Genomic DNA, 13639 nt, shown 5'->3' on the forward strand with positions numbered 1-13639 from the left:
ATAATAGTAGTCACCTTACAACAAAGCAGCTGCTGCAGTTACGCTAGTGACGGCAGCCGACGCCGAGCCGGAATTACGGAGCTCGCTCGGCTGCTCGATACGCGGCATTACTAGTGCGACGGTCGTCTTCGATCCATCTTGTTGAAGGCCTTCACTAGCTGTCCGCTCTACGGTTTATGGTCGCCAATAAACTGTTCTCGATTCTACAAGCAAATGTGTGTGAGCTTAATAACAGTACCTTGTAACGAAACAGAAGAAGGAGCAGCCGGTGCGGCAACGCTGGTGACTGCGGCGGAGCCGGACGCCGAGCCGGAGACGGCCGCGCCGGAGCTCGCGCCGCTCGGCTGCTCGATACGCGGCAGCACGAGTGCCACGGCCTGCAATAATAACACGACTATTAGTAAAAGCGGCCAAGTACGAGACGGACGAGCGCATGAAGGTTTCCGTACCATTACGCAAAAAACGGCAAAAAATCACGCTTCTTGTATAGGAGCCCTATTTTATTCTGTTTTTAGTATTTGTGGTTATAGCGGCAACATAAATACATCATCTGTGAAAATTTCAACTGTTTACCTATCACGGTTCATGAAATACAACCTGGTGACAGACAGACGGATAGTGGAGTCTTAGTAATAGGGTCCCGTTTTTACCCTTTGGGTACGGAACCCTAAAATGTAAAAGCCGCCCAAGTGAACGCAAAACTTTATGCTTAAGTACTATAGACAGGAATCTACTATGTAAATAACGTAGATATACGGATTGTTCTATCTATAACATATGTATTAAACAACTTACTTGCTGTGGAGCTTGGGAATGCGACGAAGGTTGTGCAGAACTGTCACTAGAACCTGAACTGCCCATACCAGCTTCGCTGGTGTCCATGTCCTGAAATTCAAGAACATTGTTTATTTTTAGGAAATATTTGAGGAGGATTAAAGATACGCTGCCGGCGCACTGCGCGTGAGAGTCTGTTTAGACATTGATTAGTATTTAGGTAGCGCGTGTTCATACATCTGCTACTGTGGCGTCTCGTCGGGTGTAAAAGACTTGCACAAACCTGCGTGGATTCGGGCGGGGCGGTGGATGCAGCGAGCGCGGCGCGGGGCAGCGGGCGCGAGGATGACGCAGGCATGTACTCCGTGGTGTGCGCGTCGTGCGGAGCCGTGGGGCCGACCTGCGCCATGGGCCGGATGGACGCGAGCGGCGTCTCGCCGCCGCGCCCGCGCGCCATCGTGTGTGCGCTTTGTTGGGCTACGCCTAAAACGAAAGTTAGTTGTGCGAGCTGTAATAACAAAACTGGAAATCCTCCGTTCTTAACTCTCTGGCAATTTTGTTTTCATTTCTCATGCTCTGAAAGAGGGTCGTTGTTGTTCTAAAAGGTGTGCAGAAAATGATACGTGTCTGCACTAGAGCATTTTACGTTCGAAGTACGATTTTTTAATTTTTTTTAGGATAAGCAATTGAAATTTTAGTTTAAATGGATTTGTTATACAATTTCCATTCTGATATTTGACTGTCCATTCCATAAATAACGATACTTTTGCATAAATTGTTAACTGAAAGTACCCTTAAGAAATACCATAAAAATGTATACTTAGTCATGTCTTAAAGAAAACACATGCATTTTACTTTCCTCGTATTCGAAATGAAAAGTAGAGTGTTTAACTCGGGTGAAATGCATCATTTCAGCCTCGGACTATTGGCGCTCTCACTGCGTTCGAGCGCCAAAATACCTCGGCAGAAATGAGTGCATTTCATCCCTTGGTTAACAATCTACTATTTCACCTCAGCAGCTCGAACAAGCCTACTTTCGTCACTCCCTGGAGTGAAACAAAGTAGCTTTTTAATTTAGTGAAGGCCATGAACTGCCACTTCATACTTTTATTACAATTTTTTTTCTCTGTATTATTCTGTGTAATTCGAAATACATTTTAACCTTTAATATGTTCTCACTACTGAGGTGAAAAATTATGTGTGCAGCACGAGAGCAAAGTTATTTTACATCTCGTGTTTTTGAGTCCCTCGCTAAGGTCAAGATTCTAACTTAGAATAATCTTTCGCTTTCTCGGGACTCAAAATAAACACTCGCAAGAAAAACCAACTTTCCTCTCTTGTTGCACAAATAACTATTCCACCACACCAGCTAAAGGCTCTCTTGATTGTTCAAAAACTGATGGTGATGAGAAAGTTGCATTTTGTCCATGTGTGGGGCAAAGTAATCAAATGCAAATTTTGAGTTGTTTCCTTATGTTGGCTGGTAGAATTGACTTTTAAATGATGATTTTGAACATAATGATAAATAATACATATAATAACATTCATTTTCCCTATTCTCTTTCCGTGGGTGTCGTAAGAGGCGACTTAAGGATATCCGGTGGATGGGCAGCAGCGTCCTCCGAGAACTACCTCTATCAAACTGCGGTCGCCAACCCGCCTGCCAAGCGTGGCGACTACGGCAATCCCCCCAAGGGATAAAAACAAAAAAAATAGTCCCCGGCTATTCCTGCCCCGCCCCGAATATTCCTGGCTCCGGTAGCGGCCAGGGTAATGGCGGGGCAGGGGGTGCTACAGTGAATCACCGGTAGAGGCCCGGCTACCATAACCGACAACCCTGGGCCCTGGCAATAACGCTGCGGACCGACGAAAAGTTATTAGAACTGGAGGAAGAATTAAGCAGGTTACGTTGGGGAATCATATGGTTATCAGAAGTCCGTAGAAAGGGGGAGGACATGATAACTCTGAATTCCGGCAACTTGCTCTATTTCCAGGAGGGCGAACAACAGTCCCAGGGAGGTGTCGGGTTTATCGTCCACAAGTCCCTCGTAAACAACGTGGTGAAGATCGAGGGTGTGTCGAACAGGGTAGCGTGCCTTGTACTCAGTGCATGAACCAACGTTATTCGTTGAAGGTCATACAGGTCTACGCACCGACCTCGACACACTCCGACGATGAGGTGGAGGCTATGTATGAGGATATCTCCAGAGCCATGCATAGCTCCAAAACTCACTTCGCAGTTGTTATGGGGGACTTCAACGCTAAGCTGGGTAAACAAGACGGTGAAGAGCTGAGAGTGGGGCAATTTGGAGTGGGGCGTAGGAATCACCGGGGCCACCTACTGGCTGGTTTCATGGAGAAGGAAGGACTCTATATGATGAACTCCTTCTTCAGGAAACGTGAGCACAGGAAGTGGACCTGGGTGAGCCCTGACGGTGCAACAAGGAATGAGATCGACTTTATCATGTCGACGAAGAAGCAAATATTCAGTGATGTTTCTGTGATCAATTCGGTCAAAACCGGGAGCGATCACCGTATGGTAAGAGGCACACTGAATATTCAATTTAGGCTGGAGAGATCTCGACTGATAAAGTCTACGCTCCGCCCGGCACCGGCCCAGTTCCAAAACCCCGAGAGCTTTCAGCTCGAACTTCAAAACCGGTTCGAATGCCTAGCTAGCGACATGGACGATTACAACGACGGGTTTGTGGAAGCTGTTCATACGGTCGGGTCCAAGTTCTTCAAGACTCGTCGTACAAGAATAAGAATATTTATTTAAAAGAAAAAACCTTAATAACATTAGATATTATCCTGTGGCCCCACACTAGGCTATGCCTGTCACGTGGTAGCCGGATTCGCAATATACAACCAGAGGTTAAGTAAAAAACTAGGTGACATTAATAGAAGTAATAATTAAAGAAATTAACTAATTTAAAGAAAGAAAAATTAAAGAAAAAGTATGTCTGTGTGTGTGTGTGTGTGTGTGTGTGTGTGTGTGTTGGGTTGTGCATGTAAGGCTACATAGATTGTTAGCATACGTAAGTGATTAGGTGACGACCTTCAGCAGCATTTCAGTCTGACTGTAGTTAAGACTTTTCAACCAGTTCTTAATTACGAATTTTGCTTCAAGAGGAGACTTTTTAGATATGTTGCAGGCCTTTACCACTGTATTGTAAATATACGGATGCAGGGAGTTAGGCAAACGCCTCGCGAATGCGGATTGTGTGATGGGAGTAGGAATTTTGAAGATTCGATTACGGATTAGGGTAAGATATTCTTCGGAATTTATAGATTTTCGATGCACGTGAGTTTCAACTCGTAGGATCATTAATTGCCTCACACTAAGAACATCCGCGTCTTTATAAAGGGTGACCGTTGAAAACCACCGAGGCTTCCCAAGAATGACCTTGAGCACAAACCTTTGGGCCCTTTCGAGAGGCAGTAGTGCAGAGCTAGTGGAGCCACCCCACACGCCAATGCAGTAAGACAGGATGGATTCGCATATCGAAGTGTATACAATTTTAAGCAATTCCCTCGTAGCAGAATTTCGTAGCAGCTTCATAATAAATATCACCTTTCTGACTCTAGTAGACATTATTTCGATGTGCTTTTTGAAATTAAGATTTTCATCAAGCGTAACGCCCAGATACTTTACGGCGGTATTACAAGAACCAACACACTCTCGGACTCCACTCTCAAGCTCATGGAGGTGAGGCGTGAGATGATTCTGCAGTCGCAAGGTGACGTTGTCGTTATAGGCAGCTCAACAGACAGATCTCAAAGTCTCTGAAGCGCGATATACGCCGATTCAATACTAACAGTATTGAAGAGGCTATTAAGCGCAACAGAGGCTCGAAGGTGTTTGCCAGAGATCTGTCTATTGGCCAAAGCCAACTGACAAAACTGAAGACCGACGACGGCAGGATCATTTCATCCAAACCTGAGCTCTTGGGAGAAGTCGAGAAGTTCTATGGACAGTTATACACAACAACCCGAGCACCCGTCATGGATCTAGCTAGAGACCCTAGAGCTAGACTAACTCGACACTATACCGAAGATATCCCGGACGTCAGCCTGTACGAGATTAGTATGGCTCTCAAACAGCTTAAGAATGGCAAAGCCCCAGGTGATGACGGAATTACGGCCGAACTCCTGAAGGGGGGTGGTAAACCTTTGGCGGGTCCTTAAGGCCCTTCAGACGCTGTTTAGTTCCGTCATGCGCGAAGGAAAAACGCCGCAAGCATGGAACAGAAGTGTGGTGGTGCACTTCTTCAAAAAGGTGATAACACCTTGCTGAAGAATTATAGACCCATCTCACTTCTGAGCCATGTTTACAAGCTGTTTTCGAGAGTCATCACGAACCGTCTCGCACGCAGGTTTGACGACTTCCAGCCTCCCGAACAAGCAGGTTTCTGTAAAGGCTATAGTACCGTAGACCACATACATGCGTTGCGGCAGGTTATACAGAAGACTGAGGAGTATAACCTCCCCCTTTGCCTTGCATTTGTGGACTACGAGAAAGCCTTCGATTCGATCGAGACTTGGGCTGTGCTGCAGTCTCTCCAAAGGTGCCAAATTGACTACCGGTATATCGAAGTGCTTAAGTGTTTGTACGAAAACGCCACCATGTCCGTCCGACTACAGGGCCAGAGCTTGAAGCCTATTCCATTGCAGCGGGGAGTCGGACAAGGAGACGTAATCTCCCCAAAGCTGTTCACCGCTGCATTTGAGGATGCCTTCAAGGTTTTAGACTGGAAAGGACGAGGCATCAATGTAAATGGCGAGTACATCACTCACCTTCGGTTTGCCGATGATATCGTAGTCATGGCTGAGACCTCAGTGCGATGCTCGCTGATCTCAGCAGAGTATCTGAACGAGTTGGTCTGAAAATGAACATGGACAAGACGAAGATCATGTCTAACGTCCATGTTGTGCCAACTCCCGTATTAATCGGAGGCTCTGCGCTCGAAGTTGTTGACGATTATGTATACCTAGGACAAACAGTCCAGTTAGGTAGGTCCAACTTCGAGAAAGAGGTCACTCGTCGAATCCGACTCGGGTGGGCAGCGTTCGGGAAGCTCCACAGTATCTTTTCGTCCAAATTGACGCAGTGTCTTAAGTCAAAAGTCTTTGACCAGTGTGTGTTGCCAGTGATGACATACGTATCTGAGACGTGGGCGCTAACGATGGGCCTCATATGAAGGCTCAAGGTCACGCAAAGGGCAATGGAGAGAGCTATGGTCGGGGTTTCTCTGCGTGATAGAGACAGAAATGATGATATCCGCAGTAGAACTAGAGTCACCGACATATCTCGCAGAATTGCAAACCTTAAGTGGCAGTGGGCGGGGCATATTGCTCGCAGAACTGATGGCCGGTGGGGCCGGAAGGTTCTGGAGTGGCGTACGCGTACCGGAAGACGAACTGCTGGTACGCCTCCAACGAGATGGAGCGACGACCTGTTGAAGGTCGCGGGAATTCGGTGGATGCGAGCGGCACAGGATCGGTCGGAGTGGCGAGCCTTGGGGGAGGCCTATGTCCAGCAGTGGACGTCTATCGGCTGACATGATGATGATGATGATGATGATGAACATTCATTTTGAATTGATTTTATTTGATATTTTACAGTTAGTATTTTCCTTGTGTTGATGTGGTGAAAAATTTTGTTTCACTCGGTGGCAAAATTTGTTTAACCCTCGTGCCTTGAATCTTTCGCTTGCTCGGGTATCAATATTAGCATGAGAGGTTAAACAACAAAAACAATAAAACCCGAGCCCTTGTAAAACAATAGTATATTTCGATGCTAGTGCGGAAAGTATGTCATTACCACACGCGTACCGAGATATCTTGCCACGAGCCGTAGGCGAGTGGCAAGACTCGGGACGAGTGAAGAATGACATTTCCGCACGTGTATCGAACGACGTTTTTTAATACAGTTGCGAAAAAATAAGAAAAACAACAAGTAAGGAATAAAAACAATATCGAATGGTGCCTTTGGAAACTTAGCTTGCAGTAAGAAAAAACGCCTCTTCTTTGACAGGCGTTTCAGCAGCTATTCCTACCTCTACCTTCCATAGCTATTCCGTTCCATGCAGACAACTTATTATGAACGGTTTTTCAATCTTCAATATTAAAAATAAACGTGTTATAATGATGAAGAGGTAAGTAATAAAATATGTAATATGTATATTTTTCGTATTCTTACATTAACAGTAGGTTTTTATGTTGATTACGACGTTTAAAGGAAACTAATATTAACACTCATCAATTAGTAGTCATAAATTGGAACAAGTATAAATTAAAAAAAATTGGAAAAGTAAAAAGCACTAGTTCGCGAATACCAACTTTCCGCATGCTAAACAAAGTAGCACTTTTTGAGCAACTGTATTAAAAATAACTATTTCTAACGATCAAGGAAACATATTTGGCAGGCTGGCCCCTCGAGTTAAATAATGACTGATTTTTAGTAGTATCTAATTCTAGTAGATTTGTATAGAAGGAAAAAACTGGCTAATTTGACAGGAAATAGGAAGTCGTAAACTAGGCAGAGGCAGCAGTCGTAGCCGAATTATGGCAACATCAAATTATGGGACATTGAACTTACCAGCCATCGGTTTGATGTTCGCCGTGGGCGGGTCCGTTGTGGTTTTCTCGGTAGCAGTCTGTTGCTTGGACGCCGAGGCTTGGCTCTGAAGCTGCCGTTGCAGCATCGTAACCTTCTGTTGTAGCGCTTCGATCTCTCGAGTCTTTTCCGCTTGAGCCTCCGTTCGCTCCTTCTCGAGTCGCGACACACGGCCCTCGTACTGCGACTTAATCAGAGCCAACCTCACGTCTTGCTCATCACGATTACTTTGCTCAATAGCACCTATTTTGGTACGCGACTCGTCCAATTCGCGACTCAGTGTATTTTTCAGCTCAGTCAATTGAACTATCTTATTCTTAGCTTGTTTCAATACTACTTTAGCCTTCTCTTCTTTGTCGGTATTTGCCGTTCTAAGACTTTCAATTTCCTGTTTTAATTTCTCATTATTGGCTTTCTCAGATTCTAATTGAGCTTGTATTTCAGTGAGTTGTGCATCCATCTTCTTAGCGCTCTCGGCCGAAGCAGCGTCGGCGGCTGCAGCTTCCCCTTCTGTCTTCTTCTTTTCTTCTTCAACGGTCTTAGCTAACTCTTCATACTGCACCTTGTATTTCTTAGCTATTTTTCTAATTTGCATTTCCTTGTTTCTTATATCATTGAGAGAAGCATCTTTACTGGCTACTTCTTCAGTAAGCTTAGCATTTGTTTCAAGAGCTGTAACAAGCTCTGTTTTTACCTTGGTAAGTTCCTCGGTAACTCTAGCTATGTCATCCCTGAGTGTATTTATTTCCTCTGATAACCTCTTGTTTTCTTCAACCACAGTACTTTGCTGCCGCGATAATACTGTATATTGCTCTTCTAACTTACTCTTCTCGACTCTAAGTGCTCCAAGTTCCTCATTTGCCTTTCTGTTGTTCTCTTTTTCGCTGGTTAACATCTTCGCTAGAGTCTCCCTTTCATTTTGAAGCCTCTTCCAGTCTTCTGGGCTGGTTTTGTTGGCGCGTTCGACTAAAGCGTTGACACGAGTTCGCCAACGAGCAGAATCTGCTTTTAGTGATGTATTTTCGGATTGTAATGTCTCATTCCTTGAACTCATGTCATTGATTTTTTCCTGCAGTGGAGCTAATTTCTCTTCGAGCTGCCTGGTTGATGCAGTAAGTTCCTCTACGCGACTTGTTAAAGTATCACGTTCTTGTCTAAGAATTCTGTTGCTATCTGTCAAAGCATTGAGTGTTTCGACTTTTCTAAGAATATCAGATTGCTTGTTCACAGTCACCATGCTTATTTCTGATTTTTCTCTTTCAGTAGCTAACGTCAACTTGGCACTATCGAGTTGTTTCTCCGCAATTTCCAACTGCGACTTCAGTCGCATGTTCTCTGCGTTAAGAATGTCAGATTTCGCCATAGCAATATCTTTTTCTTTCCTAAGGAACTTTACAATTTGGAACAATTGTTCTGACGATTTTCCATCTTCCTCAGAAACCGAAACATTCATGGACGAATCGTTGGCTGATTCGTTCATGCTTTCCGACATGGATCTTGAGGCATGCGTAACGGACAACTGAGTGCCTAATGCTTGAATCTGGTTATGTAACAATGAATTCTGGTCATTCAGATCCTTAAACCGCTCCATCAACTGAGCGTTTTCTGCAGCAATCATTTTTTCTCTCTCAGCCCAAGCAGCTTTTTCCGTTTCTAAGTTCTCAACAGCATTATTTTTTAACGCAACTAATTCATTAATTTGATTTTGAGCTCTAGATAATTCTTCTTTCACATTAGACAAAGCTTGAATGTCAGTTGAATGAAGCATCATTTCATGATTATATTTTTCTTCAGCTTTATTGACAGCTTCTGACATTTTATCTATCTCTGCTCGCATGGCTGCAAGCTCCGACTGGCAATTATCATAATTAGCTAATGCGGTCTTTAATTCTTCTTTAGCTTCTGCGAGCTCTCGCCTTAGAGCATTATTACTAGTAGACTGCTCTCCATTAGCTTGTAGAGTAAGCTCTGCTTCAAGTTCACCACATTTTTCTTCAAGGTGTTGTAATTTTTGTGTATAGTCAGAAAGTTTCGCCTCTGATTCAGACTTATATGTTTCATACTCAGTATGAAGTGTTTTAAGCTCTTTTTCGGCGCCTTCTGATATGTCACAGTACTGTTTAATGTGTTCCCTTGCTACATTCAACTGTGCTTGTAGAGATTGGATTTCTGCCTCTCTGTCTGAAAGTTTGTTTTCCAACTCTTTTATCTTCTTCATAGAATCAAACGAACCATCTGAATTGGGTGTCAATGCAATCTTAAGTTTCTTTGCAAGTTCTTCATTAGCTTTATTTTTTTCAGAGAAATCTGCACGTAGTTGTGCCATTTCCTTTCTCAGTTGGTCTGCTGCATCTTTTTCTTCTTGCATACGCGATTTAGCGGTTTCAGTTTGACGTTCAAGATGCGACGCTAATTCTCTAAATCTGTCTTGTTCTTCCTGTAGCCTCCTTCTTAAAGCAGAGCATTCTCTCGTTGCTTCGTCTAAGCGCGACTCAATTTTTGAGCGGGTTTCAACTTCAACTCGCTCTAAGCTTGCCTTAATTAATTCAAGGTTTTTCAACAATAAAGATTGACCCTGACGTTCTCGATTTAATATTTCTTTTTCAGTCTGCAGTCGTAACTCAGTGTCTCTCAGTAATTTGCATTCCAATCTTAAGTTTTCTACTTGTATTTCAGCAGCAGCAAGTTTACCCTGGGCATTCAGTGCCTCATCACGCAAGTGTTGCAGAGAAACTTCATGCTTAGCAATGGTCGCATTATAAGCTTTGTTCTTTTCTTCCAGTGATGCGATCTGCTTTTTATAAGTAGTAACATTTGTTTGCAAGGTTTTTAGTCTCTCGTTATTATATTCCGAGGTTGATGAGCTTTTGCTATTTGCCGCCGTCAGTTTTGATATCTCTTGTCGCATGTTATCAATTTGTTCAAACAACATTTTCTCGTTTATTAGTTTTTCTTCTTTGTATGTTTTATATTCTTCTTTCAATAGTTCCAGGTGTTTCTCAGTTTCTTTTAATTTTATTTCTAGAGCAGGTGTCTGAACTGCTGGTTTTAGGGGTTTTTCAGTAGTATCCATAGTAAATGAGTCTCCTTTTTCCATGTCAATATCTTCCAATACGGAACTCATTTCGTGGCGTTTGCCTTTCATAAGGTCATGATACAATTTCTTAAACATGTCACGTTGTCTAATTAGACCATTCACCATTTTAGTCTGGCGATCTTGAGCTTCAGTTAGTTCTAGAACTCTGTTCTTCAGTGTCTCTATTTTATTTTGCATTTCGCCTGTCTCAAATTGTTCTTTGTGTCTCTCGAATTCTTCTTGCTTATCAGTCAAATCGCGGACCATGCGCAGCAGTTTTTGATTGTTTGCTTGTAGCTCTTGTATGTCACTGAAAGTTACTAAAGTTTTAGATATGATCCTAGATGAACTTAAATCTGACGAGTTTGTTGCATTTGAGGCAGTATTAGAGGCATCATGGTCGCCATTAGGAAGTAACCCTCCGCGACTGTGTTCAATTTCCTTCAACAAGAAGCAAACCTGTCTTCCCAAATCTGCAAGCTCTCCTTTGAGTCTAGTGTTTTCGCGACTATAATGGTTAGCAATTTTAGAGGACTCATTGTAGTCGTCTCTTAGCCTGTTGCATTCAATCACCAATGAATCAATTTGCTGAGATAATGCTGTATTACTTTCGATTGCTTCTTCATATTCTATTTTCTGTTTTTGAAGCATTGGAGCCTTTTCTTCCAGTTCTTGAACGATAGTATTGATGGTTATGTTAAGACGTCTATTTTCTTCTTTTTCTTGTGCTAGTTCATCAGTGACTTTTACTAGCTGTGAATAAATTTGAGTTAGGGACATTCCTGATTTCAAAAGCTTGCTAGCCGTAGCTGCAGATGGAGCTAAGTCACTTAAAGCCATGTCAAGATTTTGTGCATTTGCAGCCTTTAAAAGATCATTTGCATGTTCTAGTTCATTCTTTAAAGAAGAAATGATTTCATTCTTTTTCTCCATCAGTTCTTCGTGATCTAATTCGGACTGCTTATATTTCGTTTCCAATTCACCATATTTTTCTGTGGCTTCATTCAATAGCTTTTGCAGTTCCGAAATACCTTCAGTTAGCTCCATAGTTTTTGCCTCAGCATCATCATGCATCGTTTTGAATAAATCGGCCAATTTCGTTTTGGCATCCAATTCTTTTTTATAATTATCTGTCATTTTGTTTTCAACTTCTCTTTGTTCCAGAAGGCGCTGTGTTAGATTTTCGGCGCGGGTATTTAAATTCTTTTTTACCTCATTTAACTGAGCAATCGTTTCATTGGCGGCGTTCAGTTCTTCGAGTTTTTCAGCTAATTGGGTTTCGACATTAACTAGTCTGCTGGTACTATTCAGTCTTACGGTTTGTAGTTCTGAAGTAAGTCTGTTGACTTCTTCAGTCAATCCAGAAATTTGAGAGTTAAGAAGAGTTCTTTCCTGGTCTATTCGTTTTTCACGATATTGCAAAGCTAGTTCTTTACTTTGGGTCTCGTCATTAAGGGCAAGAGCTTCACATTTTGCGTCAATAGCTGCACGCAGTTGTTGTGAAAGCGATGTTTCATTGGCCGTTACCCGTTCAATTTCCGTGTCTCGCCTTTCCAATATACGTGTTAAGTCATTTCTTTCATCCACTGCAGCATCGCGCGCGCTTTTAAGAGATACGGCTTCATTTTCCAAACGAGCAATTTTATCACGCGCTTTGTCTTGTTCTGCATTTAATGTTGTAAGTTGCTTCTCCAGTTCTGCAACGGATTCATCAGCAACCAGCAATTTTTTTGCAGCATCTTCGTACTTTGCAGTCAATTCAGTTATTGCTCCTTCCAATTCAGATATCTTGTCCCCTGCAACAAACAACAAATAGTAAACTATAAAAAATGCACACCCAAACCATAGAGAAATATGTAAGATCTCACTCCATACATGGCTTTCCTTACTTAATTATAATAGAAGGCAGGGCTCGGAACCGGTATTGAAATATCTGTTAATATCGTTCCAAAACCGTTATATTATTTCGTTCAATAAAAACCGGAACGCGAACTAAAAAATTACGTACTTTCTTCTAACCGGTAAAAAGACGAAACGGAATTTTATGGTTCGCGAGGAACGATAATACCGGTTACTCTCGGCTATCGGAGACTATGTTAAACTCGTTGTCATACGTGAAAAATATAGTAATAACTTACTCATCTTGCTTCGATATTATCAATTGGCTCAAAAAGGTAAGGCGAGCGAATTGGTATAAACTGGTATCTCAATAGAGCAGTTCTTCAACCGGTAACCGCAAACGGAAACGAAATTATTTTCGTTCGCGGGTGAATAAACGAAAACGATTTGAAAAATAAAACGGTTTTTGAGCCCTGATGGTATGCTCAAACTTTTTATTAATAAGTGTTAACTTGCTTAAAATGAGTTTTTATCTATATGTATGAAGTGATAGACCGCGGGCCAGGAACAAATTTCCATGACCAATCGCCTCCCGGGCGAAAACTCGTATAGTGGTTAACGGCTCATCATCATATACTTAAGAGTAAGTCTCTTGTCGGTGGAGCAATTTCCATGTTTCGCGGTCCTCTGCCTTCTCTTTGACAGCCTGATACGACACGACGTTGAGTTTTTCCTTTATTTGATGCATGTACGCTCTCCTTGGTCTTCCCTCCTTCCTCTTTGCTTCAACTTTCCCTTCTATGATGTTTTTGATAAATTCGTCGTGTCGTATCAGGTGCCCAAGCATCTTTCCTCTTCTATTATCTATAGTTCTTAACAAAGTCCTCTTTTCTCCTACTATACGTAAAACCTCTTCGTTGGTTTTTTTTTCAGTCCAACTGATCTTAGCCATTCGACGCCAGCACCACATCTCAAAAGCCTCCAGCCTCTTCCTATCACGTTGCCTCATTGTCCACGTTTCGCTTCCGTACAGTGCAATGCTCCAGATGTACACTTTTATGAGCCTTTTGCGTATATTGTCTGATATCCGGGCTTTAAATAGGCACTTCTTTGCGTTAAAAGCTTTTTTAGCCATCGCTATTCTAGTAGTAATATCTTGTGTACATCTGGAATCACTAGTAATTATGCTGCCTAAATATTTAAACGATTTTACCTGTTCTATTGGACTATTATTTAAGTTGATTGGTTTTTGTCTTTGCAGTTAACGGCTATGTATGATAAACCCTCGTGAACGTCAGCTGCCGCTCCGTTGGTGGGTTGAGGATTGGCAG

General features: G+C 42.6%; 1 protein-coding gene across 1 annotated transcript in view; it reads right to left on the reverse strand.

Annotated features, from left to right (window-relative positions):
* LOC134745204 (nucleoprotein TPR-like) overlaps positions 1-13639 on the reverse strand; it is a 58023-nt gene that overhangs the window by 37110 nt on the left and 7274 nt on the right. The window contains exons 2-5 of the mRNA XM_063679201.1: positions 7376-12265; positions 1058-1257; positions 796-885; positions 239-377 (exon numbers count right to left, since the gene is read on the reverse strand). Of these exons, the coding sequence (XP_063535271.1) occupies positions 239-377; positions 796-885; positions 1058-1257; positions 7376-12265 (5319 nt within the window). The remainder of the gene's footprint in view (positions 1-238; positions 378-795; positions 886-1057; positions 1258-7375; positions 12266-13639) is intronic.

Source organism: Cydia strobilella, chromosome 11 (genome assembly GCF_947568885.1).
Source record: "Cydia strobilella chromosome 11, ilCydStro3.1, whole genome shotgun sequence".
In the NCBI taxonomy this organism is placed as follows: domain Eukaryota; kingdom Metazoa; phylum Arthropoda; class Insecta; order Lepidoptera; family Tortricidae; genus Cydia; species Cydia strobilella.